The sequence below is a fragment of the Rousettus aegyptiacus genome, unplaced genomic scaffold, assembly GCF_014176215.1.
Source record: "Rousettus aegyptiacus isolate mRouAeg1 unplaced genomic scaffold, mRouAeg1.p scaffold_m13_p_7, whole genome shotgun sequence".
Lineage (NCBI taxonomy): Eukaryota > Metazoa > Chordata > Mammalia > Chiroptera > Pteropodidae > Rousettus > Rousettus aegyptiacus.
In genome coordinates, this window is record NW_023416310.1 from 47,932,256 (window position 1) to 47,958,704 (window position 26,449).

At 38.6% G+C, this 26,449-nt stretch overlaps 1 protein-coding gene across 4 annotated transcripts; it reads left to right on the plus strand.

The window, feature by feature from the left end:
- Window positions 1–2,670: 2,670 nt before the first annotated feature.
- Window positions 2,671–26,449, plus strand: LOC107502935 (STAM binding protein). Of its 4 annotated transcripts, none has more exons than XM_016130699.2 (10): window positions 2,671–2,746; window positions 4,600–4,817; window positions 13,827–13,902; window positions 14,185–14,280; window positions 15,427–15,793; window positions 17,768–17,892; window positions 18,732–18,869; window positions 23,363–23,475; window positions 24,036–24,135; window positions 25,440–26,449. In XM_016130699.2, exons 2-10 carry the CDS (start codon window positions 4,615–4,617, stop codon window positions 25,494–25,496), a joined length of 1,275 nt encoding a protein of 424 aa, XP_015986185.1. In that variant the 5' UTR covers window positions 2,671–2,746; window positions 4,600–4,614; the 3' UTR covers window positions 25,497–26,449. The 4 variants fall into 4 exon arrangements, with proteins under 4 accessions (XP_015986185.1, XP_015986186.1, XP_036080541.1 ...); XM_016130700.2 differs by lacking the exon at window positions 2,671–2,746 and adding an exon at window positions 2,754–2,818; XM_036224647.1 differs by lacking the exon at window positions 2,671–2,746 and adding an exon at window positions 2,861–3,044.

The window sequence follows — 26,449 nt, forward strand, 5'->3', positions numbered from 1 at the left end:
GAAGAAAGGAACGAAATCTCTCTCAAGAGTCCCTGGAGGTAGGGTAGCCCTACTGACACTTCAACTTGTCCCAATGATACTGATTTCAGACTTCTGGCCCCCAAAACTGTGAAAAAGAAACTTCTGCTTTTTTTTTTTTAAGCCACTGAGTTGTATGAATTGTTAGAGTATCTTCAGCAAAAAAAAAAAAAAAATGCTCCAATAAAACAATACATCAATACATCATACAATAATATAATGCTCCAACAACTAAGTAGACATTTGAAAAATAATACATATACTGGTCTCATTTCCTGCTCCACATTGATTTTCAAATAGTAGTTGCTTTCTATTACAGCTACTGCCCAAAACTCAGCTTCAAAAAGAAATGACAGCATTGAAAAGAATATAGCATGACCTAATGTTGAAACTGTGGACAACCTACTAGATAGAAACTTACATGGTATCTAACAAATGCCAAGCATTTCTGTGAATCCTTCAAAATACATAAAATATCCTGCTACACCCTGGTGCAGCTGCTGTAGTGTCCTGAGGGCACTCCAGTGTACCTTGTGTACCATGGTCTTAACTGGCTTACCTGCTCCCATCTTCGCCTCTCTAAAATTTGTCAGCACAGCCAGTATAATGATCTTGCTCAAATCTTCCCAAGGCTCCTCCCTAAAATGGCCTATAAGACCCTACCTACATCAGGGTTCAGAAAGCATTGTCTATAAAGAGGCAGACAGTAAAAATATTAGTCTTTGTGGGCCAGGCTGTTTTGACTCAACTCTACAGTTGCAGCAGGAAAGCAGCCACGAAAATATGTAAACGAATGGACATAGCTATGCTACAATAAAACTGAATTTACAAAGACAGGCCACACTATAGTTTGCTGACCCCTGCCCCACATTATGTTCTGTATGCTCCCTTTTGCTCATTTCATTCACTTCACGCTGAGCCCTTGCTGTTCCTTAAATACATCAGCAAACTCCTGGCTAAGGGCCTTTGCACTTGCTGTTCCCTGCCTGGAATGCTCTTCTTACCTCCAAGTCTTACCTCAAATTTTTTCATCGAAGGTGTAACTGACCTCACTATTAGATATTGCAACTGTCTCCCTACATTTTTCTTTCTTTCAATCTGATTCCCTTCACCAAGACCGACTTCTCCCATAGTACTTAGACTCTTCTGATATACTATGTAATTTACTTATTTATCACAATGATTGTTTATAATTCATCTCTCCCTCACCCATCACTAGAATGGAAGATCCTGGAAGGCACAGGAGGTTTTGTTTGTTTCTTTGTTTGTTGTATGTTTTGTTCACTGATATATGTTCAATGCCTCGAATGGTGTTAGGAACATAGCAGGTACTCAATAAATATTAGTTGAATGATGGAATGAATGTTTTTCAGAGTAGAAATATATGCAATTCTATCTCACATTCAAAGTTATAGTGCCTGGTTATACACCAATATTTTTGCAAAGAAAATACATAGACCAAATATAAAATGACAAAATCCCTCAATCCAAAGTGTCCAATTAGAATAGCCCTAAAGTTTCTTACCTCATTTAACTCTTGCTGAAATTTGTAATTTTGAGAATGGCACTGTTATTTAAATGAAAGGCTTTGAGTTATTAGGAAATAAATTATAGAATGCACAGCTAAATAGCAGGTAACAAAATGTTTTCAATAAAATTGACCCTTTATGTACACATTTAAGCATTACATTAATACACATATAATGAAAACCTTTCCAAGCACACATAAGAATTCATTTTCCCAACTAGACTATTTTCTTGGTGACAGGAGAAACCACTCTTGAAACAAACTGTAGGTGGAGCTCCAAATCTGAGATTCATCTTAATGTTACTAGTTTTACTGTGGAATTACCTGATGAAGAGTTTCCTTGAGAGTTTCCTTCATCAGGTAATTCCAACTCCAATTGAAAAGGAACATAATTTGCATTCATTTTTTATACACAAGTGTAAAAGATCCTAGAGCACTTGCTGTATTTCCCTTTTTTCAAATAGCTTATCCCATATCTTTTTCTAGCTTGCAGGACACTTTTGGGAAAAGGCTGTTCATATAGTCATACATACACATACACACACACAGAATGTGCTACTCTATTTGTATTTGGTGTAAATAACCGTCTTATCCTGGGCACAGAGGCAAAAACTGTGTCATACAGATCTTTGTGTCCCCATTGCTTTGTACAGTGACCCTTAGAAATTAAACATCCATTTTAAATAAATTTTATTAGTGTTCTGACATTAAAAATTAACCTTAAGTTCTTCCTTAGGCTATAAAAAGTGACTGCCTAATACCTCAGGCCATCAATTTTGTATAGAAATTAATACGAACAAGCCGAAATTTTGTTTTCCTTTCCCTGATTTAGAAACTCTGGTTAGTTTAGCCAGGTACTTCGGATCAGCAATCCCTCTTGAATGCTGGATTGGTATGTGATAGAGGGACTGACAGGTATCCTCGCCCCAAATGAAATAATTCTAAAAACAAGTTAGCTTAGTCACTGGTTCCTTTAACTACCCTCTTCCTCTCCGCGGATTTCCTTTATCAAGATGGCCGCCGTCGAGCTTTCTCCTCATTGGTCGGATTTTCAGCAGGTGGCTGTCCTAGCCCCGCCCACCAAATGCCCACAGCCTCCTAAATTATTGGGATTGTAACTCTTACAGACCAGCGGTAGTGGGTGGGGCGGGCGCCGGATGTGACGTTCACGGAAACGCCGAGTGCTGTCCGCAGGGCCAGGTGGGAAAGGGTCGCGGGAATCTAGTGGGGCTGGGGTGCTGACCGTGGTCAGACTCAAGCGGAGTAACCGTTGTGAGTGTGAGGCCTGCAGCTTTCGCCTACCCCTGGTCCCCTGCCCAGCCGGTCGCGCGCGAGGCCCCTGGCGGCTCCGGGCTCCACACAGGCCCAGCGCGTCCCCGCCTATTGCGCTTGAAATACCCGAAGACCGGGGATGATTTGGTCCCGGATTGGCAACTTGGGCTTGAGTTCCTTCAAGATAGGGGCCTCAAGCAGCTCTCAGGAGATCCCTATTCACTGCGTACGCCCCCTCCGTTCATTCCTGCTACTTCCTTTCTCGTCATCTTTTGCCCCTCAGCCCTTCACCACACCTTCCCCGCCTTTTGCGGTCGCTGATATCTTTGGAGTGTTGCTCGGCCTTGGAGTACCCGGCACCGCTTGCTGGCCTTGGGAGGGGTTTTCATTCTCGACCCCAAAGACCCTCTCCTGACAAGTACCGAGGTGCAACAAGCATCCTCTGCTTCAGTCAGCTTTAATGGGCCCCACACTGAATTTACTTAGTAGACAATTTGTGTGTGTGTGTGTGTGTTCGATTTGATAGCGGCTGTATGAGACCGTCTGTGGGAAATGGAATGCCTCTGCTGCATCTCTGGCAGTATCCACAGCTTTTATACTATTAGTGAGGGTGTTTTAGAAAGGAAGCTTGGTGGAAGAAGTGTGACCTAGAGAGACAACTGACCAGGAGAAGACTATTTCTGACGGAAGAGGTGCAGTGGGAAATAGAAAAACAGTGGATAGACAGGATTAGAATCCTGACTGAAGCAAACTATCTCTACTGGAAAAAAGTAAAGTAAAGATTGAAAAAAGGGCCAGCTGACACAGGGCCTTGAATTCCAAAATGAATTCCACGATAGCATGTATATTCTAAAGAATGCTGGTTGGAATGTACTTTAATTCAGTGTATATCAAATACCCAGATTCTTTTTGGAAATGTTATAGAGTGATATCTGATTAGAGGCTAGGATCTGATTCTCATAGCAACAGTATCTAGAAAGGTTGTAGAATTACTGCAGTTTGAGACCTGAGGAGGGAAATCTCCCAGGTTTTTTGTTGGTTTTGTTTTTTGCTTCCAAGTTACCTTCGTACTCTTTCGTTAGTCAAACAAGGCTTAGTCTTTGAAGATAGATTTGAATAAATTTTCTTCAAGATTTAAATTCCTTGCCCTGATGAATGATGTAGATTGATTAGAATAGTGGTTAGGGAGCAAAGTGAGGCTTATGAATGTTCATTCTCAGACCAATTCTCCTAACTTTGTGCTCAAATATGAAAAAGTACATCACAGAAAAATGTCAGTTACTTTCAGATTAAATAAAAATCAAACTTGAAGTCAGTTAACAAACATCATGAAAGTTCATTGACTTTACTCAGCCAAGTACTGGGGAGGATGGAAGTGAGTGGTGGGAAGAGAAATAAGGCAAAAAATGTAAGATGTTGTTCCTCCTTTTAGAGTGCTGAGACAGAGCCACCTAATAAGAGGGAATGATTGGCATGAAGGGTAGAAGCGAATTCCCTGTGGCCCATTACAGTTTTACTCCTCGTACTGCCTAATTATGACACAGGGATTGTGGATTTGTGAGTGTGCTAATCCTTTTATCATTGTGATATGGACTTCCTTGATATTCTCAGCCTTCTTATGAGAAAGGGACCTTATTTAATATGAGCCACAGCATATGGTATTTTCTCTTAATATCTTTGTAAGGTAGAAGTTTGCAAGATAAACACACTGTGTGCTAGTTTGTACTGGGATAATGTGGGCCATGGTGTTGATGCCCTCTTTTTTCTCTTTTCTGTCTTAGAACTTCTTGGTCCTGATGTCTGACCATGGAGATGTGAGCCTACCTCCCGAAGACCGGGTGAGGGCGCTCTCCCAGATGGGTAGTGCGGTGGAGATAAATGAAGACATTCCACCCCGTCGGTACTTCCGCTCTGGAGTTGAGATTATCCGAATGGCATCCATTTATTCTGAGGAAGGCAACATTGAACATGCCTTCATCCTCTATAACAAGTATATCACGTAAGACACCTCCAGTTACCTTTTTCTTTTCAGTGACTGACGCCGCACTCATTTTGCTCTTGTGCTCATTTATTTGCTCAGAATTGCTAAAGCTAGAGAACTTTACATTATCATCATTAATCATTTTTTTCTGGCAGCTCCTACTTATTGGCTGTCTTTGACATTCAAAAGTGTTATTTTAATCACTTAGTAATTTCATGAGTAAGAGACCTAGCTCTTTGGCCTGTGCCCACATGGCCCAGCTGTTAGGTAAGAGACTTGGTGGTTAAACCACACATGTTTTGTGTTGATGAATGTTTTTCCTGTCTTCTCTATATTAAGGCAGCCAATCATAAGATTAATGCTGAGGTTTAGCAGAGCAAAAATTCCTCACCTCTAGCAAATCGAATGATTCAGGAAAAAGTTTTTTCTCCTTAACCTTTATCATAATTCTGCAAATAATCAAATAAGTATTGACCACCTACAGTTTGTGTGGCTTATCATAAGACCTTTCTCTTGAGTTGCTTAGCATCTCAGGGTGGGCAGCAAAAATGGAAGATTTCTGTACAATTAATAGGGAACAACTCCTAAAGTTCCCATGATCATGAAATGATGTGTAATATAAGAAGAGAATAATGTTTAATTCCCAGTCTTGCTCTTTTGTAATACCAGGACCTTTTAAAAGATAATAATAATTACAACGTATTTGTATGGCTCTAAATCTGAATAGTTCATAGAATATTTCACTTGCATTATTTCATTTGATCTTCACAGTTCTGTGTACATTGAGTAGTATTGTGTATTCTCCCATTCTATAAATAAGGAAACAAATTCAGGGTTTAGTGATACGATTTGTTCTACAGTTTGGAGTGGCAAAGCCCAGATTTTCCAGCTCTAAATTCAGGATTCATTCTACAACATCAGTCCTGTTCTTTTTGTTTTTCTTTTGGTAGTGTTCTATGAGCTGAAGGTAGTCTTTTGAGATCAGAGTCTTAAGCCACACTGACTATTTTTTTATTATTTTTTTTTGAAAAGATAACACGTACATATGGTGCAGAATTCAGAAAGCACAATAGGGTATAAATATCTAAAAGCAAAATCTCCTACTATTCCTCTTTCCCCACAAACTCTCAGTTTCCCTCCCAAAGGCATTCCCACTTAGTTTCCCATATGTCCTCCCAGAGATGATATATGCATATCAATTATATCATAGTAAGTTTTTAATCACATACTACTCTAAAGCAGAGTACGTCAGCATTGACATCATTGACATCTTGGGCTGAATAATTCTTCGTTGTGGGGACATTGTAGGGGAACATCTGTCCTGTGCATTGTAGGGTATTTTTATTGTCCCTAGTCTCTACCCACCAGATGCCATTAGCACCTCCTCCCCCACAGTTGTGACAACCAAAAATGTCTCCAGACATTACCTGATGTTCTCTGTGGGGCAAAATCGTCCCAGTTGAGAATCAGTGCTCTAAAGAAAAGTGGGTATTAAGAATGGACAACCTAGGATTCATAGTGTAATTTTAGAGAGGAGAAAAGGGACCGTTGTTTTTTTTTTAATTTTAGAAATGGTGCCTATTTCCTCAAAAATCTCTCATTCTGTCCATGCCATCATACTTTATCATGTGACCTCAATGTTGATAAAGTTTCGTAGAATTATAATTACATTTCTGCCTCTCTTTGCTGTTTTGAGTTTTTCATTCCTAGACACAGTGGACACAAAATTTATTTTCCTGAGAAGTCTCTTTGGCTACTGGCCCTCTTCATATACTCTGCTGCTGATAGAAATAGTATTCTTGTATATTTCAAGTAATCTCGTGGATAGTTCTCCCAGAATGAGACCCAGGGGTATAATTCCTTTGGGATAGTTCAGTAGAATTATGGAATCACTCTACCAGATATTTTCTGAAGGATTTTTTATATCCTGTTGCCCCACATAGAAAATGCTTCAAGGGCAAGGACCATATTCATTCAACAATTATGTATCACATAGACCTACTATCTATGTGGCACTGTGCTGGGTCCTGGATACATAGTAAGTAAAATGGCTCCTGCCCTTATTGGTGTACCTTTCTAGTTGTGGGAGAAGTCAGTAAACAGGTAAGCAAATAAATATGTAGTTACAAAATGAGGAAAGTGCTATGAAAGCTACAGAGAAGATGCTGTGACAGAGAATAACCGATATCTAATTCAATATCTAGTCAGGGTAAGGTTTGTCTGAGAAGATAAGATTTAAACAGAGACTTGAAGGATGCAGTAGAGTTGGTCATTGTATTTTGAGTGTAGCAAGTAAGGAGAGAGAATGACTTTCAGATGAGGTTAGAGAGGCAAGCAGGGCTGAATCATGAAAAGAAGTGGATGGATTTGGTGTTCTAGAGGTAGACACCATGGGACATATTTAAAATAGTTTGGAAAAGAAGGTAGTATTAAGGTTGACCTCAGGTTTCTTCCTCGAGTAACTTAGGATGTGGTGGTCCATTTATTAAGATGGGGAGATTGATATCGAAAGGAATTGGGTGGTGGGTAGATTCAAGACTGCAGGTCTGGGGATTTTTTTTGGGGGGGGGGAGTTTTTGTTTTGTTTTTTTTTTTTTTTTTTTTGACTTGTTAAGATGTTAAATTTGAAATATCTGTAAGATATCCAAGTTGAGATGTCCAGTGGGAGGTTGGATGTACCAGTCTGAACTCAGAGAAGTCTAGGTTGGGAATACAAACCCAGGAATCCTCAATATACAATGGTTCTGAAGCCCTGAGAACCACTGAGACCTTCTAGCACAGAGGTTCGTTGATAGAACTTGGGATCCATAAACTTGATTGGGAAAAACTTTTCTGAATTTTGACTAACCTCTAGTTAAAATTTAGCTGTTTCTTCAATTTTGAATATAGACTCAAATGACAGTGGTAGTAATATAGGCATATTTTGGAGATATTTAGGATTCAGTTCCAGACCACTGCAATAAAGTGAATTTTGCAATAAAATTAGTCGTGTAAATATTTTGGTTTCTCAGGGCATATAGAAGTTATATTTACACTATGTCGTGGTCTATTAAGTGTGCAATAGTATTATTTCTAATAAAAACAGTGTATACCTAAAATACCTTAAAAATACTTGTTGCTAAAAAAATGCTAACCATCATCTGAGCCTTCAGCTAATTGTAATCTTTTTGATGGTGCAAGATCTCACCTCAATATTGATGAAAACAATATCTGCAGAGCACAGTAAAATGAGGTATACCTGTATTTATAATTTTGTCATCCATAAAAATCAAGATATTTTCATAACACATTACAATTGTTGCTGATATTTCAAGGTAGCATTTACACCCATGACTAGATCCTGTTTTTAAATACATTAATGATACTTTAATAAATGAATTAATAAAGAAGCACAAATCACAGTTTTGTAATATTTTGAAAACTGTATTTCAGTAGAATTGGTTTCTTTTGTAATTCTTTGTATTTTATGTTGTATCTTTTAAAAAATTATTCTGAGGAGTCCATAGATTTTATCAAATGCCAAAAGGATCCACAACACATAAAAGGATCAAGAATCCTTGATAATGGTTTATAGAATAAAAAAAGGAGCCTTGGGCTGAGCCTGAGGTTGGCTAGTGGATGGAGGGCTAGCAAAATTGACAGGCAGGAAGAAGTCCAGGTGTCAGTGGTTTCGTAGAAGCCAGAAGAGGTCAATGTTCACAGGAGAGGAGCCAGCTGGGTCAGATAGGTCAGATGAGTGAAGAGTTGGGTATAGTAACATGAAGTCATTGGTGGTTTCGGTAAGCAATTTCACTAGAAGGGGTAGAGAGACACTAGATTAGAGTGTGTTGAAAGGTAAATGGACAATAAGAAAGTGGAGACAGCAAACTTTTTGTAAAAGGCCACATAATAAACCTTTTGGCTTTGCAGGCCATTTAATCTCTGTCACAATCTCTGCTTTAAAAATCTACCATAGACAATATATGTACAAGTACACATGGCTGTGTTCCAATGTAATTTTATTTATGAAAACAAGTAGTGAACTTGATTTGACCTACTAGTTGTAGTTTGCCAAGACCTGGCATATCGTGTAGACATCTCTTTGTAGAAGTTTGGATAGGACGTAAAATAGAAAAAGAAGTAATTGAAGGGGGACAAGGAGTGTGTGAATGTGTGGTGTATATTTTAAGATGGGAGATTCTAGATCATACTTTTTTGCTGATGGAGAAGGATAGGCTGATGTTACAGAAAAGAGAGTTTAACTGTAGCAATAAACTCCTAAATAGGCAAGAGGGGATAGGATTAAGAGTACATGGATTCTCAAGCAATTGCTATTTTTCTGTGATTTGGTGTTACTTTGAGTGACATGAATATCAGTGTTAACATAGAGACATATAAAGAGTCTGTCCCTGTATGTGGTTCCACTTATAGGACCATTTGATATAATGAACGAGGCCTGGTGGAGAGTTGCATAAGATGGAGTGGGATGTAAATATTCATTTATTTTATTTGTTAGATTTAGGATTTAATTTGGGATTTTGTTGGATTAGCGTGACCTGAATCAATAAAAGTAGCTACCTCCATTTTTCTTGCAGATATCTTCAAGACCCTAATTCTGTTTCTGTGAACTGACAAGCCCTAAGAGTAGGAAAAAAGTTCTAGTTTAGTATTCTTGGTCTGTCTTTCTACTGCATTTTACTTGGTCTATTCCTGTCAGTAACAATGGCTCACTTTGGCAATTATTAAACTGAGGAGAGAGGAAGGAGTAGGGCAGGCATTCACCTCTCCTCTCCCCTGCCTCCCCCACTATTGAATCACTCTTCTAGTTCTTTTGTGGATCCTTTCTTTAACTCAGAAGTTTAAAAGGCATGTTTGTTCTTTTCCCAGGAGCAGTTTAGGCATCTTGATGATCTCAAGCACATTTACCCCCTCAGAGACTTTCCCTGCAGTAGGAATGCTTTGCCTTTTGCAGACCCTGGTATAGAAGGATATCCAGCATATTAAAGCAGTACATAGTTTCATGGTGAGCATAGACAATCATCCAGGCAGTGGATTCTTTCACAGCTTTTTATGGTCATTGACTAGAAGGGAGTTACAGAAGACTTAAGCAATTCTTGTCTGCTGTGTGAGCCTCCTATAACACCAACCTGCTTTCTGAAAATGGTCTGTCACCTGCACTGAAAATGGTGACAGCTAGGACTGGGACTTAAAAACTAAAAAGGATTTTCATCTATGATTATGCTTTTCTGATTAACTTTTTAAGATTGGAAGAAATGAGAGTCCTTAATACTTTCATGTTATATAATTTCCACTTGACTTTTTAATTAGTTATTTTATACACAATATTTTATACACAATATTTGTTCATGATTAAAACCATTTTTTTTTTTTGCAAAACATATAGCAAGGGAACTATTAAAGTGAAAAGTCTCATCCACCAGAAATAACCACTGTTATGTTTCTTGTGTGTACAAGAAAATGTTTATGCCCATATAAGCACGTGGACTCATATGTTTATCCTTTTTTCTCAAAGCATGAATGAAATCATACAATATATTCTGTTCTACAACTTGCCTTCTTAACAGTCCTATCTTTCCATATCTGGGCATAATGGTTTATCTCACTCTGCCTCAGGGCTCGCTCTTCTGCATGGAACAGTCAGTCCTACCCCAGATCTCTTCATGGTTCACTCTCTTCCTATCCTTACTTCAGTGCCACCTTCCCAGTGATACCCTTAGCTGCCCTATCTAAAATCTCAATCCTCCCATCACTTCCTATTCGCCTTCCCTATTAATGACTTTTTCTTGCACTGATTACTATTACTTTCTATTTTGTTTATTGTCTGTTTCCCCACTGTGATGTACACTCTGAAGAATTCGTGACTATCATTCACTGCCAAATCCCCAACCTTTACAATAATTCCTGAAGCCTTAGTAGATGCTGTATAAATATTTGTTGATGCATGAATGAATGATTATGTTGTTTATCACATTTGGGTACACCATAACTTACTAAATAATTCCTTATTGGTGAACAATTTAGGTTTTCAGTTTTCCCTACTTTTATGAACAATGCTCTTTAAATAGTCTTATACATATATCTTTATACTATTGTATAGGATAAATTCCTAGAAAGAGAATTGTGTTTAGAGGATATACACATTTAAAGTTGTTAATAGTTGTCTCCCACCTGCCTCCTTCCCCTAAGAAAAAAATATCAACTTATAGTCCTGCTAAGAGTGTATAAGGACATTCATTTCCCTACACCCTTGCCTACACTGGTTATAATCAATCTTTAAGGCCTTGCCAATCTAATGGATGAAAATGATATCTTAATTTCAGTTTCTTTTGTTATGAGTATCATTTCATAAACTTATTCACCTTTTAGCAGTCCATCATCTTAACCACTCGACCACCTCGTCACTTATTCACCTTTTATATTAACCTTTTCTCCTTATCTTTGTTTTTCTATTGTTCTGTTAGGTTGTTTGCTTGTGCTTTTGCCAATGCATCTTTGTTTGCTTTGTCACGTTCCCTCACTCTGGGCTGCAGCCAGATATAACCCTAGAGAACAGTGTAGAGAACCCATAGCTATTCTATGCCTAGAATGTTTCTAGTCTTGGTGTTAAGCATCTTCGTCTCTTCTTCTTGCTCACATTTTTTGTTTATTTATGTGTAAAAACAACCATGTAAACATAGATGTTAGCTGTATGCTAGGCACTTTGCTTAGCACTTTTTTAAAATCGTTTTAAGCATAACAGCAACCCTATCAATGGTAGTATTTTCTATTCAAATATATAATATATATATACACAAATATATAATTCAAATATACACACACACACACACACACACACACACACACACAGAAACTGAGAGATGGTGAGATTAAATAATTTGCCATAGGTCACATGGCTAGTAACTCACCAAACCAGGATTTGAGCCTGGGCAGGGTGGCTCTTGAACCTGTCCTCCTAACCACTAAGCTCTGTTTCCTCCAGTATGGAAAGGGGTTATGTTCCCTATTCCCTACTTTCAGAAGACTCTTCTGCTCATGTGTCCCCATTCAGAAAATGGACAACAGTTGTTGAAAACAAGGGAAGGTATTCATGTACAGGTCTGGAAGTTTTATCCTTAGTTATAAACTCGATTCCAATGCTTCACAGTCTACATCATGTAAAAAGGTTTATGGCGACAAGTTTCACTCCCACTCTTGTCTCATCCACCCTATTTCCACCTTCTATTTTTATTGGTTTCTGTATATACTTTCTATGTTTCTTTAGATATTTAAAGATAAATAGATATCTATATACATTTATGTAATTTTTCCCCTTTCTTACATATGAGATAGAATACTATATGTACTTTTTTTACACTTTTTTTCCTTCATTTAGCTCATTCAGAGGTTTTAAGTCTGTTTTATTCATTAGATATTTATTGAATGCCTCTTTATACAAGGCACTGTGCTGATTTTAGAGGAATATACAAAGAAGCATAAGACAGTCATCTCTGGCCTCAGGGACTTTACAGTCTATCTCTTCAGGTTGAGAGCATAAGTGAACATAAAGTGTGGAGGTTTATATGACATGGATGTGTTCTTGGCTGATTGAGGCTTCAGTATGAAGCACATTCAGCCTACTAAAGTGAATGTGTACCTTGGTCTTCGGTGCCAAGGTGAGAGAGTTACTGAATTATCAGTCTCTTAAACATAAGAAATGTGTCTTTTTATCTTAATATCCTCTTAGGACTTTACAATTTAACAAATAAAGCTGTACTCCTTTTAAATATAGACTGCAGGGAAACTGTTTTACATCTTTTGCATGAACCCAAAGGGAAGATTTTTAGAATCATTTCGATTTTAGAATTCCTCCCTGCCTGAGGAGTCTTGTCAGATTCGATTGAAGTAAAATTTACACATGTCAAATATAGAACTGAAGGAGGAAATCTTATCTATAGAGGGTTTGTTTTGAGGGAAGCCACCTTCTTTTCCTTTTACTGAGGCTTCCTCCTCCATTTTCTCCTGCCCATAGGCAGAACATGGAAAAGAATCAGTTAATCTCAACTACAGCAGAGTATTTTATTTTAGGGCTGTGGGCAAGCTAACCTCAATTTATTTGTTTTGGGACTTGGCTTGTATTTATTATAAACTAATTCTCTTAAAAGACCCCTTTGTTCAGAACCTGTCCAGTAGTCGTGGACATTCCAGGAGCCATGTGGAGGCAATGTTGTGTGGTGGTTAAAAGAGTAGACTGGAGCTGGCCTGCTGATAGTGAAATCTGAATTTGCCACTTTGACAGAATACTATCAGGCTCCGACAGGATACTGGACTTCCATTCATTTTCAGTGTCCCCAAGTAGACATCCTAAATGTTAGAAGTCTATGAATTGGGTCAGTTTATTTTTCCCACTGAGCTTTACAGCCAAGGACAAGAATTGAAAGAGGAAATCTAGCACTTATGCTTCTCCAAACACTATTCATTAGAGATCATAATGCACATTAGACATGTAACATGCACATATTACACATGTTCTCAGTGCTTAGTATGATGTAAAGAGTAGTATTCTTTGCAGAAACATGAATCCCAAAGGAAAAAAGCCAAAAAATTAAAGGTCACACAGGGGTAGAAGTAGAAACAGAACATGGGCTGTCTTTTAGCCCTTGGCTGCCAAACAGTTCCCTGAAGAATGATTTGTGACAGAGGCCCTTTCCTTTGGAAGCCTGTCACTGTCACATCATGAAAAGAATCTCTTTGGAGATATATTTTGGGGCACAGGATAGGCTTTTTTTCTCCCCATCTCTTTTGTTGTATGAGTCTGGTGCTTGCTGCTGCAGGCCCGATTTAGGAGAAGAGGAAAACACTGTTGCTTTTTACAGGGCTAGAGATGGTTAGAGGACCATGGTCTGTCTGGGTGTGCCTATCACCTCTCCCCTGCACATCTGGAAACTCATCATCCAGTGGCTGCAGGACAAGGGAATTGCACTTCTTAGGAGTCTTTCGAACATGTGGACATTTTCTTTGTATCATAATCATTCTGATCTATTCCCTTAGGCTGTTTATTGAGAAATTACCAAAGCATCGAGATTACAAATCGACTGTCATTCCTGAGAAGAAAGACACAGTAAAGGTGGGTCTTCACTTTCACCATTTCCCATCTAAAAGCTTCAATGTGCCACACACTAACTTCAGGGTATAAGTAGTAGTGTCTATATCTAAGCATCAAATCCTGCACTAGGAAATGAGGCTATTTCACCAAATCAGTATGAGTAACAAATATGGTACAGTAGGGGGTATTTTAAATCACTTTTAGAAACGTAGCCTTTGTAAATTTGACTTAAGGCCTCTTTTTACTTTTCTATTTAATTAGCTGAGAATTGTTCTAATTCTTAGTTTTTTATGCATGTCTCAGAAATTAAAGGAGATTGCATTTCCCAAAGCAGAAGAGTTGAAGGCGGAGCTGTTAAAACGATATACCAAAGAATACACTGAATATAATGAAGAAAAAGTAAGTATAGAACAACAAAAAAGGAAATTCTTTTGGTTTCTTAGGCTGTTTCTTGGGATTATAATACGATATTTTGGCAGATCATGTGATTTGAATGTGATACTTTACTTTATTTGGCAAAGGCCAGAAGCTCAAAAAAACAACACAAGTGTTTAGGCTGAGGATTCTAACACAGATTTAGCCTGCTTATCTGTAATGGCAACTTAAGGGACAGAAAATATATTGCCTGTCTGTTGTATCTAGAGCAAGAACCTAAGAACAATGGAAATTCTCAGTAAAATAAAGGTTTTCAGATCAGATAATTTGGCAGGCTTGATTCACATTTGGTTATACTTGAAACAGGCTGTAACTGTTTGAAATAATTGATTTTTTTTTCCCCAAGCCATTTTCAAATGATTCTTGTTAGGAAGAGTCAGTTAAGGCATGTGGAGAAGATCCCAAGGCACTGTCAGTGGTCTGTGTCAGATGTGAATACACACTGCAAGCACTTCCACATTATTTTGTAACACTCTGCTGAGCTCTGTTCTGGACTCTGATGGTAAAAATCAGCAGAGGGGTGAACAGCAATGGGGCATATATTTCTTAGGTGTGAAACGAGTGAAAACCTTAATGAAAGATTATTACCTCATATTTCTTGTTCATTAAAAATGTCACACTATATTGAACTGATCACCAGAAAAATTTCAGAGGCTTCATTTTCGTAGATTAAAATTCAGTAGAGACACCCAACATAGCAGCTATAAGTTTATATTTGGTTCTGTTTTAAAGCCTCACTTGGGATATAATGTATACATGGCACAGTTAGAGAATAAAACTGCATATGATACTAATTATAAGGTGCAGACAATAAGTTGCATCAAAATTTCAGTAAAGAAGAAAATGCATTAATTAGAGTCATTGGGAAGGGTACTGAGAGGATTGGTGCTTTAACTGTCCTTGAAAAATAGTTATGCAGTGGCTAGATAGACAGGAGTGGTGACTCTTCTGTGTGTATATAGGTACTGAGGAAAGCATGAATTCTGTGTTGGGAAATCAGGCCAGAGCAAAAGTACATTTTGGGAACTCCCCCCTGTAAAAGCCTTGTCCTCCTAAGGTATGGATTCACTTAATTGTAGTGTTAGCCTAACTCCTATTCTTTCTTTGTAGAAGAAGGAAGCAGAAGAATTTTCCCGGAATGTGACCATCCAGCAGGAGCTAGAAAAGGAGAGACAGAGGGTAGCACAACAGAAGCAGCAACAGTTGGAGCAGGAACAGTTCCATGCCTTTGAGGAGATGATCCGGAATCAGGAGCTAGAAAAAGAGCGACTAAAAATCGTACAGGAATTTGGGAAGGTGGACCCTGGCCTAGGTGGCCCACTTGTACCTGACTTGGAGAAGCCCTCCCTAGATGTGTCTCCCACAGCACCTGTCGCATCCACACAGCCTTCGGACTGTAATACAACTGTAAGGCCTGCCAGACCACCTGTGGTGGACAGGTCCTTGAAACCTGGAGCATTGAGCAATTCAGAAAGTAGTGAGTCCTTTTGTTTATGTCCTCTTCCATCTCAGTTGCAACCAAGTGAAATGTCATTCTGGGGGATTCAGCCTAAGATTACCTCCATGATTCTGCTCCTTAGGCTCTGGTCACAGAAACCCATGTTATCAGTATTTCCATACTGTGTCATATAATACTGGCTATGTTATGAAAGTGACCTTTGCTTAAGCCATGTAATTTACCCTGGCCCAAGCTGACTTTCTAAAGAGCTAATAATATCCTTGAGAGTCACACCTTCAGCTTTTAAGAGTTATATAGAGATTTGAAGTATTCACTGAACCAGAGACCACTGTTAGCTTTTTGTAAAGAAAACTTGAAATTTATTGCACCACTTTGCAGTTTAACAACTGACTTTAATAGGAAGGGGACGGGGTGCCTACTGAGTTGTGCTTGCCCCAAAAGCATTCCTGATCTTTAAGGAGCTTAGGGTAAATATAATGTGTAGTTGGTGATAATTCTGTCTAGCCATAAAAACTATTGACATTTTTTCCTCCTCTCACCATTGATTGACTATGAGAAAATAATAGCTGTAAAATGATGAGTATACCTTGATTATTAGAATAGATACTTTTGGATAGGAATATCCTTTCAAGTAGCCATTTAAGGACATCAGCTTCGCAGAAGATCCACTTAGAGGACAATGTAAGAGTGGGCAAAGGGTACTGGACTCTGAAACCTGGCCTTTAGAGTTTCTTCTCACATGGCAGAATTGTCTCTCACTACTATTCCTTCATCCATTTTCTATAGTCTGGTCAAATTGGACTCTAATGTTCCCAGAATAGTCCCTGGACTGTCTTACCTCAGGAGATTTATTAACATTTGCCCTGAACCTAAAATCCCCTCTCTCTATCTCTGCCTTCCCTGCTTTTCTTAAAGTTTTTCTAGGTACCCTTCCCTTCAATTTGATTGATTCTGTTCTTAAAACTCCCAGAAGTCTAATTATCTGTAATATAGTGGAGATCATTACCTGATAGTGTAATTAGTTGTCAATAACTAGATTTTAACTTCTTGCAGATTGGGGCTTAGGTCTTATTCCTTTTTGTGTTCCCTGTGGGCTGAGCACAGTTTTTACTTGATATGCACTTGGTAAGTGATTATTGAATTGAAAGGAAAGGATTGTGCCAAACCTTAATCCAGACTCCTCACGTGCTGTCATCAGACTGCCAAGTGACTGCTTGGCTCTTGGTTTGAAGTTGTTACCCCTCCAGCATTTCAGATCTTGCTGTTGAATGTGCAGAAGTAGAACATCTTTTTTCAGTTTTTGTTTTGTTTCGTTTTGTTTTAAGAAAATGTAACTGTGAAAGACACCCTCTGATTTTAGCCTGCTGGCTTTCTCATCGGGTTTCCCCCTAGATTTCAGGGTCTGGGTTCATTCTTGGCATTCTGAACCAGGCTTATGAGCTGCTTTGTTCATGAGTGCCTTTTTGAGGACCAGAGTATGTTTTTTGTTTCGTTTCACCATTTTAATTTTCTTCTAAGAAAATAAATTCAGAAGTAAGTAGCTACCCAAATTACTTCCTGTTATCTAGAATATAGCCTAGTGTATTTCTTTGAAAGTCATACTCTTTGAAATTCTTCTCTAAAATAAGAGAGATTTAAAATAAAAATAAAAATTTAGTTGAATGAGGTTTATTTTAAATCATTTATATTAGATAGTGTCAGAATTCCTGAATAGTTCAGAAATGTCTTTTAAATTTACCCTTGTCTTAACTTGAATGGTTAAAGGCCCTCTTCTTTTCTTGAAATAATGTACTCCCAAACAGCTGTTGCCAGAGGTAGGAGAATAGACTTTACAACTTTCTTTCTCTGCCATTGAGGATGAAATTCCCACTCACTGCCTGAAGTTGGGGTGTTCACAGTGATTTGGCATTGCTCTCCCAAGGCTGCTAACTCTGAGTCTATTCGGGAAGCCTCTGCCCATGGTCTCAGACTTTTCCTATTTCTCCATTACAGCTCCTACGATTGATGGACTGCGCCACGTGGTGGTACCCGGGAGGCTCTGCCCGCAGTTTCTCCAGTTAGCCAGTGCCAACACTGCACGGGGAGTAGAGACATGTGGAATTCTCTGTGGGAAACTGGTAAAAATGCTTTCCTGAGCTGAGACTCTTTCTTTCCCCTTGGCTTCCTGTGACTCTCAGAGAAGATATCCAGTGTCAGTTACTCTTTGCACTGTACTCTCTGGGGAAGGGACCATGGACAGCATAATGCAATGTCGCTTTGAATTTGGCGACCTTGTATTTCATTGATTTTCAGAGTCCATTGAATTGAACTGATTATTTTAAAGCTAGCAGTAAATATATCATTTTTTGAGAACCTGCTTTATGGTAGGACCTGGAAATATGAAATATGTAAGGCACATAGCACATGTCCATACAAGGTACCTGAGTGCTCTGGAGAAATGGGAGATATACACCAAAAGATAAATAACATGACAGATAGTATGTACAATAAGAGGACTAGGAATTTTTGAGGAAGGAAAAATCATTTAATGGAGGCACTTACAGAACCCAGTACTAACTCCTGAAAGAATAAATGAATGAAGTGGAATAGAATTAAACCACCTTAGAGGATGAGAAGGACTTAGAGAAACAGTGAAGGGGAAATTACTTTGGACGTGAGCAAAGGAAGAGAAGTATTACTATATATGGAGCTTGTTAAGAACCACGAATAAACCCATTTTCACTGCAGCAGGAAATTTCCCAGGGCTGTGGGTATCTGTGGCTTTGGAGAGCAGCCTCAGGCAGTGCACATGAGCAGCCAAGTCTATGAACCACTGAGGTGAGGGACTCAGGGAGCAAGATACAGACTGGGGTGGGAAGGGCCTTCTCTTTTGTGGGTGTTTAATTGCCACTGCTGTGACAGAGTGGGCTTGCATAAGCACCAGGGAATTGTGACAAGCTGTTTTCTCCTTTAACAGATGAGGAATGAATTTACCATCACTCATGTTCTCATCCCCAAGCAAAGTGCTGGGTCTGATTATTGCAACACCGAGAATGAAGAAGAGCTTTTCCTCATACAGGATCAGCAGGGCCTCATCACATTGGGCTGGATTCATGTAAGCAATTCCAAGCTCTCTAAGGATTGGTCTCTTCTCTCACAATGTTGTAAACACACTGCTAGTTAGTTACTTTCCTTGGGCAAAGTAAATCATATTCAGATTATTTAGATGATTATTTTGCCCTCTCTTGGTTGCAGGCTTGACTTCCCTACCATACTTGATTGCTTGTACTCTGGTATTGATTTTTAGGAAATACTTAGGGCTTTTTAATTTTTTTACTTAAAAAAATTTCTTTAATAAAAATAAACTTCTTTTCCTAAAGTTCTGGTTTCCCTGTGAGTACAAATGATGATGAGATGTGGGCCTAGAATAGATGTACACATTGACTACATCTACTTCATATATAGTATATATGTTCCTAAAAGTATATAAATCAAAATATTTTACATGAGCCAAGGAAGTTAATCAGATGCTTGCATTTGTTTTTTCTTAAAGTAGCATATACCTTTATGTAATCCAGAAGGGCTCCCAATATAGGTGATTTTAAGTGTATGCATATCTTATGTAGTCTTTTGATAATAATTAGATAAAATATAATTCTATCCCTAAAGATTATTTTTTAATTTTTCTTGCTATTCCTTTTTAATCCCTCACTCTCATAGACCGAGCTGCTTTTCATTTTGTGTGACAGGGTTACAAACAAACAAGTCAGCTCATTTCTGAATTTGGGAAGATTACACAAGCTTCTGTGTTAGAATGTGAGAAATTCCTGAGAGGCAGTCCCATGTGCCTCTGTCATTTTCTTCAGTTTAATTTCATGAATATTTGCCTTCTATTGTGTATCCCCTCTTATAGTATGTGGGAGATAGAAAACTCGTTCCTTACCTGCCAGGAGATACAAATTTGAGTAAGATACGATTTTAGTCTTACAAAGGAGATTAGACACATAGACAAGTAATAACTCTTCATGTGAGGCAGAATGTGCCAAGTGCCTCAAGAGGTGCAAAGAGACCACTGGAATTCAGAGGAGGGGAAGGTCATACCAATTTACTAGAATTTTGACAAGATGGGGTAAACGGGAGTTCCCTCTGGAGGGGAAAGCACTGGAATAGGCAGACTGTGTTTCTAGAGCATTGAGTGGTCCAGTTTGCTGGAGCTTGTGGTTCCTGTCAGGAAATGGATAGTAGATAAGCCTTAATACAATACATCAGGTGAACAGGCAGAATAGTTCTCTATTTTAGTAAATAGAGAACTCTTAAAGGTTTTTTTGGGTTTTTTCTCTGTATTCATGATGATTTCTTTTTTTAATTAAAGTATAGTTGACATACAATATTATATTAGTTGCAGATATTCAACATAATGATTTGACATTTTGAGTAGATCAATGGATGATGATCAAAGCTATACTTTAGAAGATTTATAATAAAGGTAGTTTTAAGATAGGTCAAGGCAGAGAGATCATTTAAGAGATCAATGTGGTGATAAAATCTCATAATAATGAGAGCGTGGGTGATGGTATTGCATTTGGGAAGGAGGCAATGAATGTAGGATGTGGGAGTATGAGTAAGAGAAGATGATGAGTAAATGTCAATGATGACTTCGAGATTTTTGGCCTGACTCATGGGAGTGGCAATGATCATCTCATAAGCAGAAACAGGGGCTCAAGGAAGAGAACCTGTATTGGAAATGGGATAAATGGTGTGATCACTTCTGAGTATGTTAAATTTAAGGTACTGGTGAGACAGGAAATTGGTGGAGATAGTTATCAGGAAGTATGAAATGTGGCTGGAACTTGGGAGCAAAGCCCAGGCAGGAAAGAGATCTGGGAGACCTCTGCACAGAGCTGATGTGGGAAGCCTCAGAACTGGAGGAGAGTGGAGAGCAAGAAGAGATTCACTAGCAGCTTGAGGTACAAGCTCCCTAGGGGATTATAGGGAGTACGCAGTAATGAAGCAAAGAGATGTAAGAGAAAGATGAGGGTAATATTAAGGCACAGAGGCCAAAGGAGGAGGAATATTTTAAGAAGAAACCTCAGGATATTAACTATATCACACATTGCAGAGAGCTGCAGAATGATAAAGACCTGGAAGGGCCTGTTGGATTTGCCAAAGTCACTGACGACCTTTATTTAATGGGTTTTAAAGTGGTGGGAGTAGATTATAAATGTTTAAGAAGTAATGGGGGTTGAGGTTGTGGTGATAGTGAAATGCACACTAATTTTTTGAAATGCTCAGCTTGAAAGTAAAGAGATGGGATAGTGGTTTAAAGAGTAGCCAGGTTGGGAGAAAGTTTGCTTGATTTATGGTTTCATGGGAAAGCCTTGCCCATGTGTTTTGTTTTGATTTGATTTTTTCAAGACCTTTATATATGTGAAATACAACATTTATAAGAAAGTACATAAGTTGAATTATAAATCATTTAGCAAACATCTATATACACACACTACCTAGGTCAAGAAAAAGAACATTGCCAGAAACACATTCCCACCTCATGCTCCTGCCTAGCCACACTTCCTCCCTGGCACAGGTAATCCCTTTCCTGACTTCTGGAAATCCTTCGCTTCCTTTATAGTTTTACCACCTAAATGTGATAGTTTAATTTTGCCTGGTTTTGAACTTTACATAAATAGAATTTTATAATATATATTCTTTTGTGTCTGGCTTCTTTTGCTTAACATGTTTAAGGTTTATCTACATTCTTGTGTGTAGTTGGATGTGTTTTTAGTGCCCAGTGAGCCAGTCAGTGGAGGAGATGTTAGAGGGCAGGAGAGACAGGTAATGTGGAGGTAGGAATGTATCAAATCAAAAGTACAATAAGGACGTTAATGTTCATGTGGGGGAGAAAACATTTCTCTGATATAGAATTGAAGGAAGAAAGAAAGAAAGACACAGAGGAATTTTTGAGGTTTATTTGGAGGGGTTGAGGAAATTCATTTTAGGTGGTCTTTATTTCAACAAGATTGGTGTCTAGATCCACTGCCCAGCAAGAGGGAACCAGAGGGGGTTTGAAACTGGAGGAGATAGGGGAAAGTCTGGAATAATTACTGTTTAGACTTCAGGTAGACCTTAGCCACAAATGGATAAAAAGATTTCTAATATTAGTGAGAGCCTACCTGAGAACAAATTTAGAGCCTAAATTGATAGTGTCTCAGCTTTTTTCCTCATGATATTTCTGTACTATTCCTTCCTAACCTGGGATTAAAAACAAATAGCAGACCGCATGGTATGCTTAGATCTTATAATTGGCAAGAGAAGAATACAAAAGAGAAATTCTTCCTTGTGTACATTGCCAGCTATAAATCAGGTTCACTGGTTAAAAGCACTGCATGGTCTTATATTGATCACCAACTCTTGTGTAACCCCCAAGCCAGTATTCCAGAACTCCACATACTCTCAGCCTGACTTAGCCAGCAGTGCTCTCCTATCGCCATTCCACTCCCATCTGGGTGCCCAGGCTGCCCTCAGCATTCAGTCCCTTTGCTCTTTTCTGTTCGTTTGGTGTATTATTTTCTCTTCACAAAAATGCCTTCTCCTATCTCCAGCATGGTGGGCACAGTGGACATAACTATTTTTTCAAGAAACTCAGCTGTGAAGGGAAGGAAAGAGAGAAGACATAGTAGTTAGAGGGAAGCAGAGGCTCAAGGCAAGGTTTTTTGATTTAGTTTAACAATTATTTATTGAGCTCCTGCTGTGTGTCTTTATATTGTCCTTCTAGCCAACCATTCTAAATCAGAGGCCTAGATCAGCTTGTGTAGGCCTCATTTGCTCCCGGTTAGAATTCCTGGCTCTAACTGTGGGGTGAAATGTGTTGGCACAGTCCATTTGTCCCTAGCAGTCTATAAGATCGTATTATTATCAGGTCAAAAACTTTTCCATTGTGATCACCAGCGTTCTTACCTGCCCCACAAAGACCCGTGTGCAGACTTCCTGTCGGCACTCAGCTAAAATGTTCCTATCCTGCAGAACTACTCTGCAGTGAGCTAGTCACAGCATTCTGTGGAGTGGTGCTTCTCCGACAAGGCAGTACATAAGAATCATTTAATGAGCTTTTTTAAAGAGGAAAACTTTCCCTTCAGTGTGGATATTTCCAGTCACCCCCTGCCTCTCATATTTGTAGATAATATGCTTTATCCATAGGATAGCTTTTGCCACTTTTGCCTTTAGAGCCCAGACTCATGTAACACCTCTATCAGGAAGAAGAATCATTCATCTAACTGTGGTTTATTACATCCTTGACTTCTATCATGTTGAAGTATTGGGCAGCATGCACTGTCTATACCAGAATGGGATATTGTACAGAGAGAGCTGTGAGGAGCCAGGTAAGTCATGGTCAATTAGAAATCATGAGTTCCTTCACACAGTTATGTTAAACTTGTTTACAGTGCTAGAAAGTAAGTTCATTACTTATTATGAACTTCAGGCATACTCCTCATGGATACAAATGGCTGAGAAGGACATTATGGCCAGCTGTTGAGAACTATCTGACTCTAGCTTTCTTCATGACTGAATATTCTCACTGAGGGGAGTCTCTGACTTTTTTTCTCTTCTCAGACTCATCCCACACAGACTGCTTTCCTCTCCAGTGTTGACCTACATACTCATTGCTCCTACCAGATGATGTTGCCAGAGTCAATAGCCATTGTTTGCTCCCCAAAGTTCCAGGAGTAAGTATATAGGATGCAGTTCAGGGCATTACAAGGAGATAGTGGGGGAAAAGCCTCAGAGGATAAGGTCTCTATTCATAGGCCCCTTGTTCTCTATAAAATATAAATACTGTGGTATTAATTGGTTTTTCTATAAGACTTCCTTTTAAGGCCCATATCCTGATAAACCTGTTTTATGCTTATTTAAAAAGATATCCAAGCAATAATTTAGGTGTTTTTCTAAGAAAAAGACAAAGAAATTTGAAGTGTTTGACTTGAAGTAGTAAGAATTTCAAAAGATTGATGTCAGACTAGAGAATTTCAAAATCAAACAGATTATCTCAATGTTAAGTTCTTTTTCATTCTAAATCCTGTTATTTACTATGAAATCTCTCAGCAAAATTAGTGTGGTGGCAGTGATGAGTCATTCTGTAATTCTGATTCATTCACCAGAAAAGAGACCTATGAGCCAGCATAGTTTTGAAGCTGTCCCAAAACGAGCTCTGCCTTGCTGTGTGTGTGTTAGGGTCTGGAGGCCTCCTTTGTTTTATTCTGGGCCTGCTTTTTTTTTTTTATTTCAGAACTGGATTCTTTAAACTAACTGACCATGGACTAGAAGAGATTTCTTCTTGTCGCCAGAAGGGATTTCATCCACACAGCAAGGATCCACCTCTCTTCTGTGTATGTAACTGTTAGACGAAAGCGGGGGCTGTGCCTCAAGCAGGGAAGACAGAGCTGATGACACACGTAGATTAGCCTTGTCACTCAGCTTTCCAGCTCTTCCTAATAAGGACATACATGGGAAGCAGTGTGGGATAGGAATGGATTAGAGTCTTAGCTCTGCCACTTAAAGACTGTGTGTCTTTGATTAGGCTACTTAACCTTCCTGGGCCTCAGCTTTCTCCTCTGTAAATAGGGGTGATAATAATAACACCTACTTTATAGGATTATTGAGAGGATTAAATGCAATAATATACAGAAACCTAGTGCAGTGAGCTGGCTTATTAAATGTTGGTTTTATTCTTCATCATCATTTGCTAAGCCTATTTCAATAAGAGATTTGAACTCAAAGGGAAAAAGCCACTTACGATGGGTAAAGTATATTTGATTCTGGAATTATGCTTAAATAATAGGGATTTTTATGACCTTCTTAGGAAGTTTTTTCCCTCTAAGCTGCATTGAATAAAAAGTTTCAGTTGGTGATAAGATCAGTGTATTTCAATTTGCCCCTCAAATCTAATGTGGTGGTATTGTTTCCCTCCATGCTGGCCATGGTGTATTATTTCTTTTGGGTTCACTGAAAAATGAGTAGTATAGAAAAGGAACTCAGAACCTTGTCACATAAAAGGAACTGGGGCTATTTAGAAGAGAAACTCAAGGGAGAATCTGAGAACTGACTTTAAGTGTTGGAAGAATTGTTGTATAGAAAAGTATTGAGCATATTTCTTATGACACCGAGAACTAAAAATAAGGCCTCATGGAATGACAGTTTTTGGCTAAGAATGAGAGAGTTTTCTGACAGATCTATTCAAAAATAGGTTAGTCTTCCTTAAATGTAATTAATGTCTAGGAACCAGGATATTGTGACAGAGGCTGCACAACCCCCCAGAATGCCCAGGTTTTCAGTTATAAAGACCTCTTTCACATTTGAGAGTAGATGCGCTTTATTGTCTGGTTGACATAGTAACCAAAAAAAACCTGCAATCCATTCAGCAATTCTTTTAGATAAATGTATACTTTATGAATGACTCTAAAATATAGATACATTTGAAAAATAAATGAGAGTGTATGGGCCCAGTTGATTCAGGCTATAAGTAGGGACTGGCGGAAGTAATGAACCCCAGACTCCTTACTGTAGCTACCAGTTAAACAGCAGTGATTTCAGGCTGGGAACCACTAGCCAGAATGAGCATGTTAAATAAGCAGTTTTAAAAAATGACTTTTTGGAATTTCCGAAACTTTCCCTTTCTTTTTCCCTATTACAGAGCTGCAGCCACGTGACTGTTGTGGACAGAGCAGTGACCATCACAGACCTTCGATGAGAGTTTGACTCAAACACCTGTCAAGAACTATGAAACTACATCAGTGTACTGTAGCCCCTTAATTTAAACTTCCCATAAAGTTCTGGAAACTTTTTTAGACAGACTAGAAAGTGAGTATCACTTGTGGGAGAACTGATTTTCTGTTTCTAGCTTGAAAAGAAATAATCGAATATGTATTTTTGGCAACTCTGGAAAATAGCACTATCATGCTAAAGCAACTTTTGAGTCTGCCTATAACTAAAAAACTAAGATGAAAGAATGGTATAATGAACATGCATATACTCTTTGTTCTAGAGTCACCAATAGTTAACATTTTTTTCTTTCAGCTCTCCTTCTGTTTTCTCTGCCAACTCATTTATTGTCTACCTTTGGACTAATTAAGGGCATCTACACAGAAATTTGGAAACTACTCAGAAAATCTTTGGGTTTTCATGTAATGTATGACAATATTAATGGTTTATTATAAGGGCCAGGGACAGCTTGCTATGACTGACCAGATGTTGAGGCTTGAAAACCCCGAAAAATGATTTTTGTCAGGAATTATTGTTATTTAACAAATATTTCAGGATATTTTTTCCTCTACAATAAAATAACAGTTTATTTAAGCATGCATGTGTGCATGCACACATGCGTGCTCGAGAGAAATCTGTTTAATCAAGTATTGTCTAAACAAGCTAACTGAAAAGTCTGATGGTCTGGGGAAAGGGGAGAGTAAATGGAATTTGAAATGTACTACCATCGAAGGTGTGTGCCAGTTCACTTTTAATTGTTCAGTGTCTTTTGTCTGCCTGTTGCCATCGTCCAGGGCTGTGAATTCATCTGTTCTTTTGGTACTGTCTCAAGTGGGTCATCCCGTTCACTTCCTCCTTATATTCTAAAAGCTTTCAGAAGAAAATAATAAAACCTTTATTTGGAGTGCCAGGTTACACTCCAAATAAATAATTACATTCCCA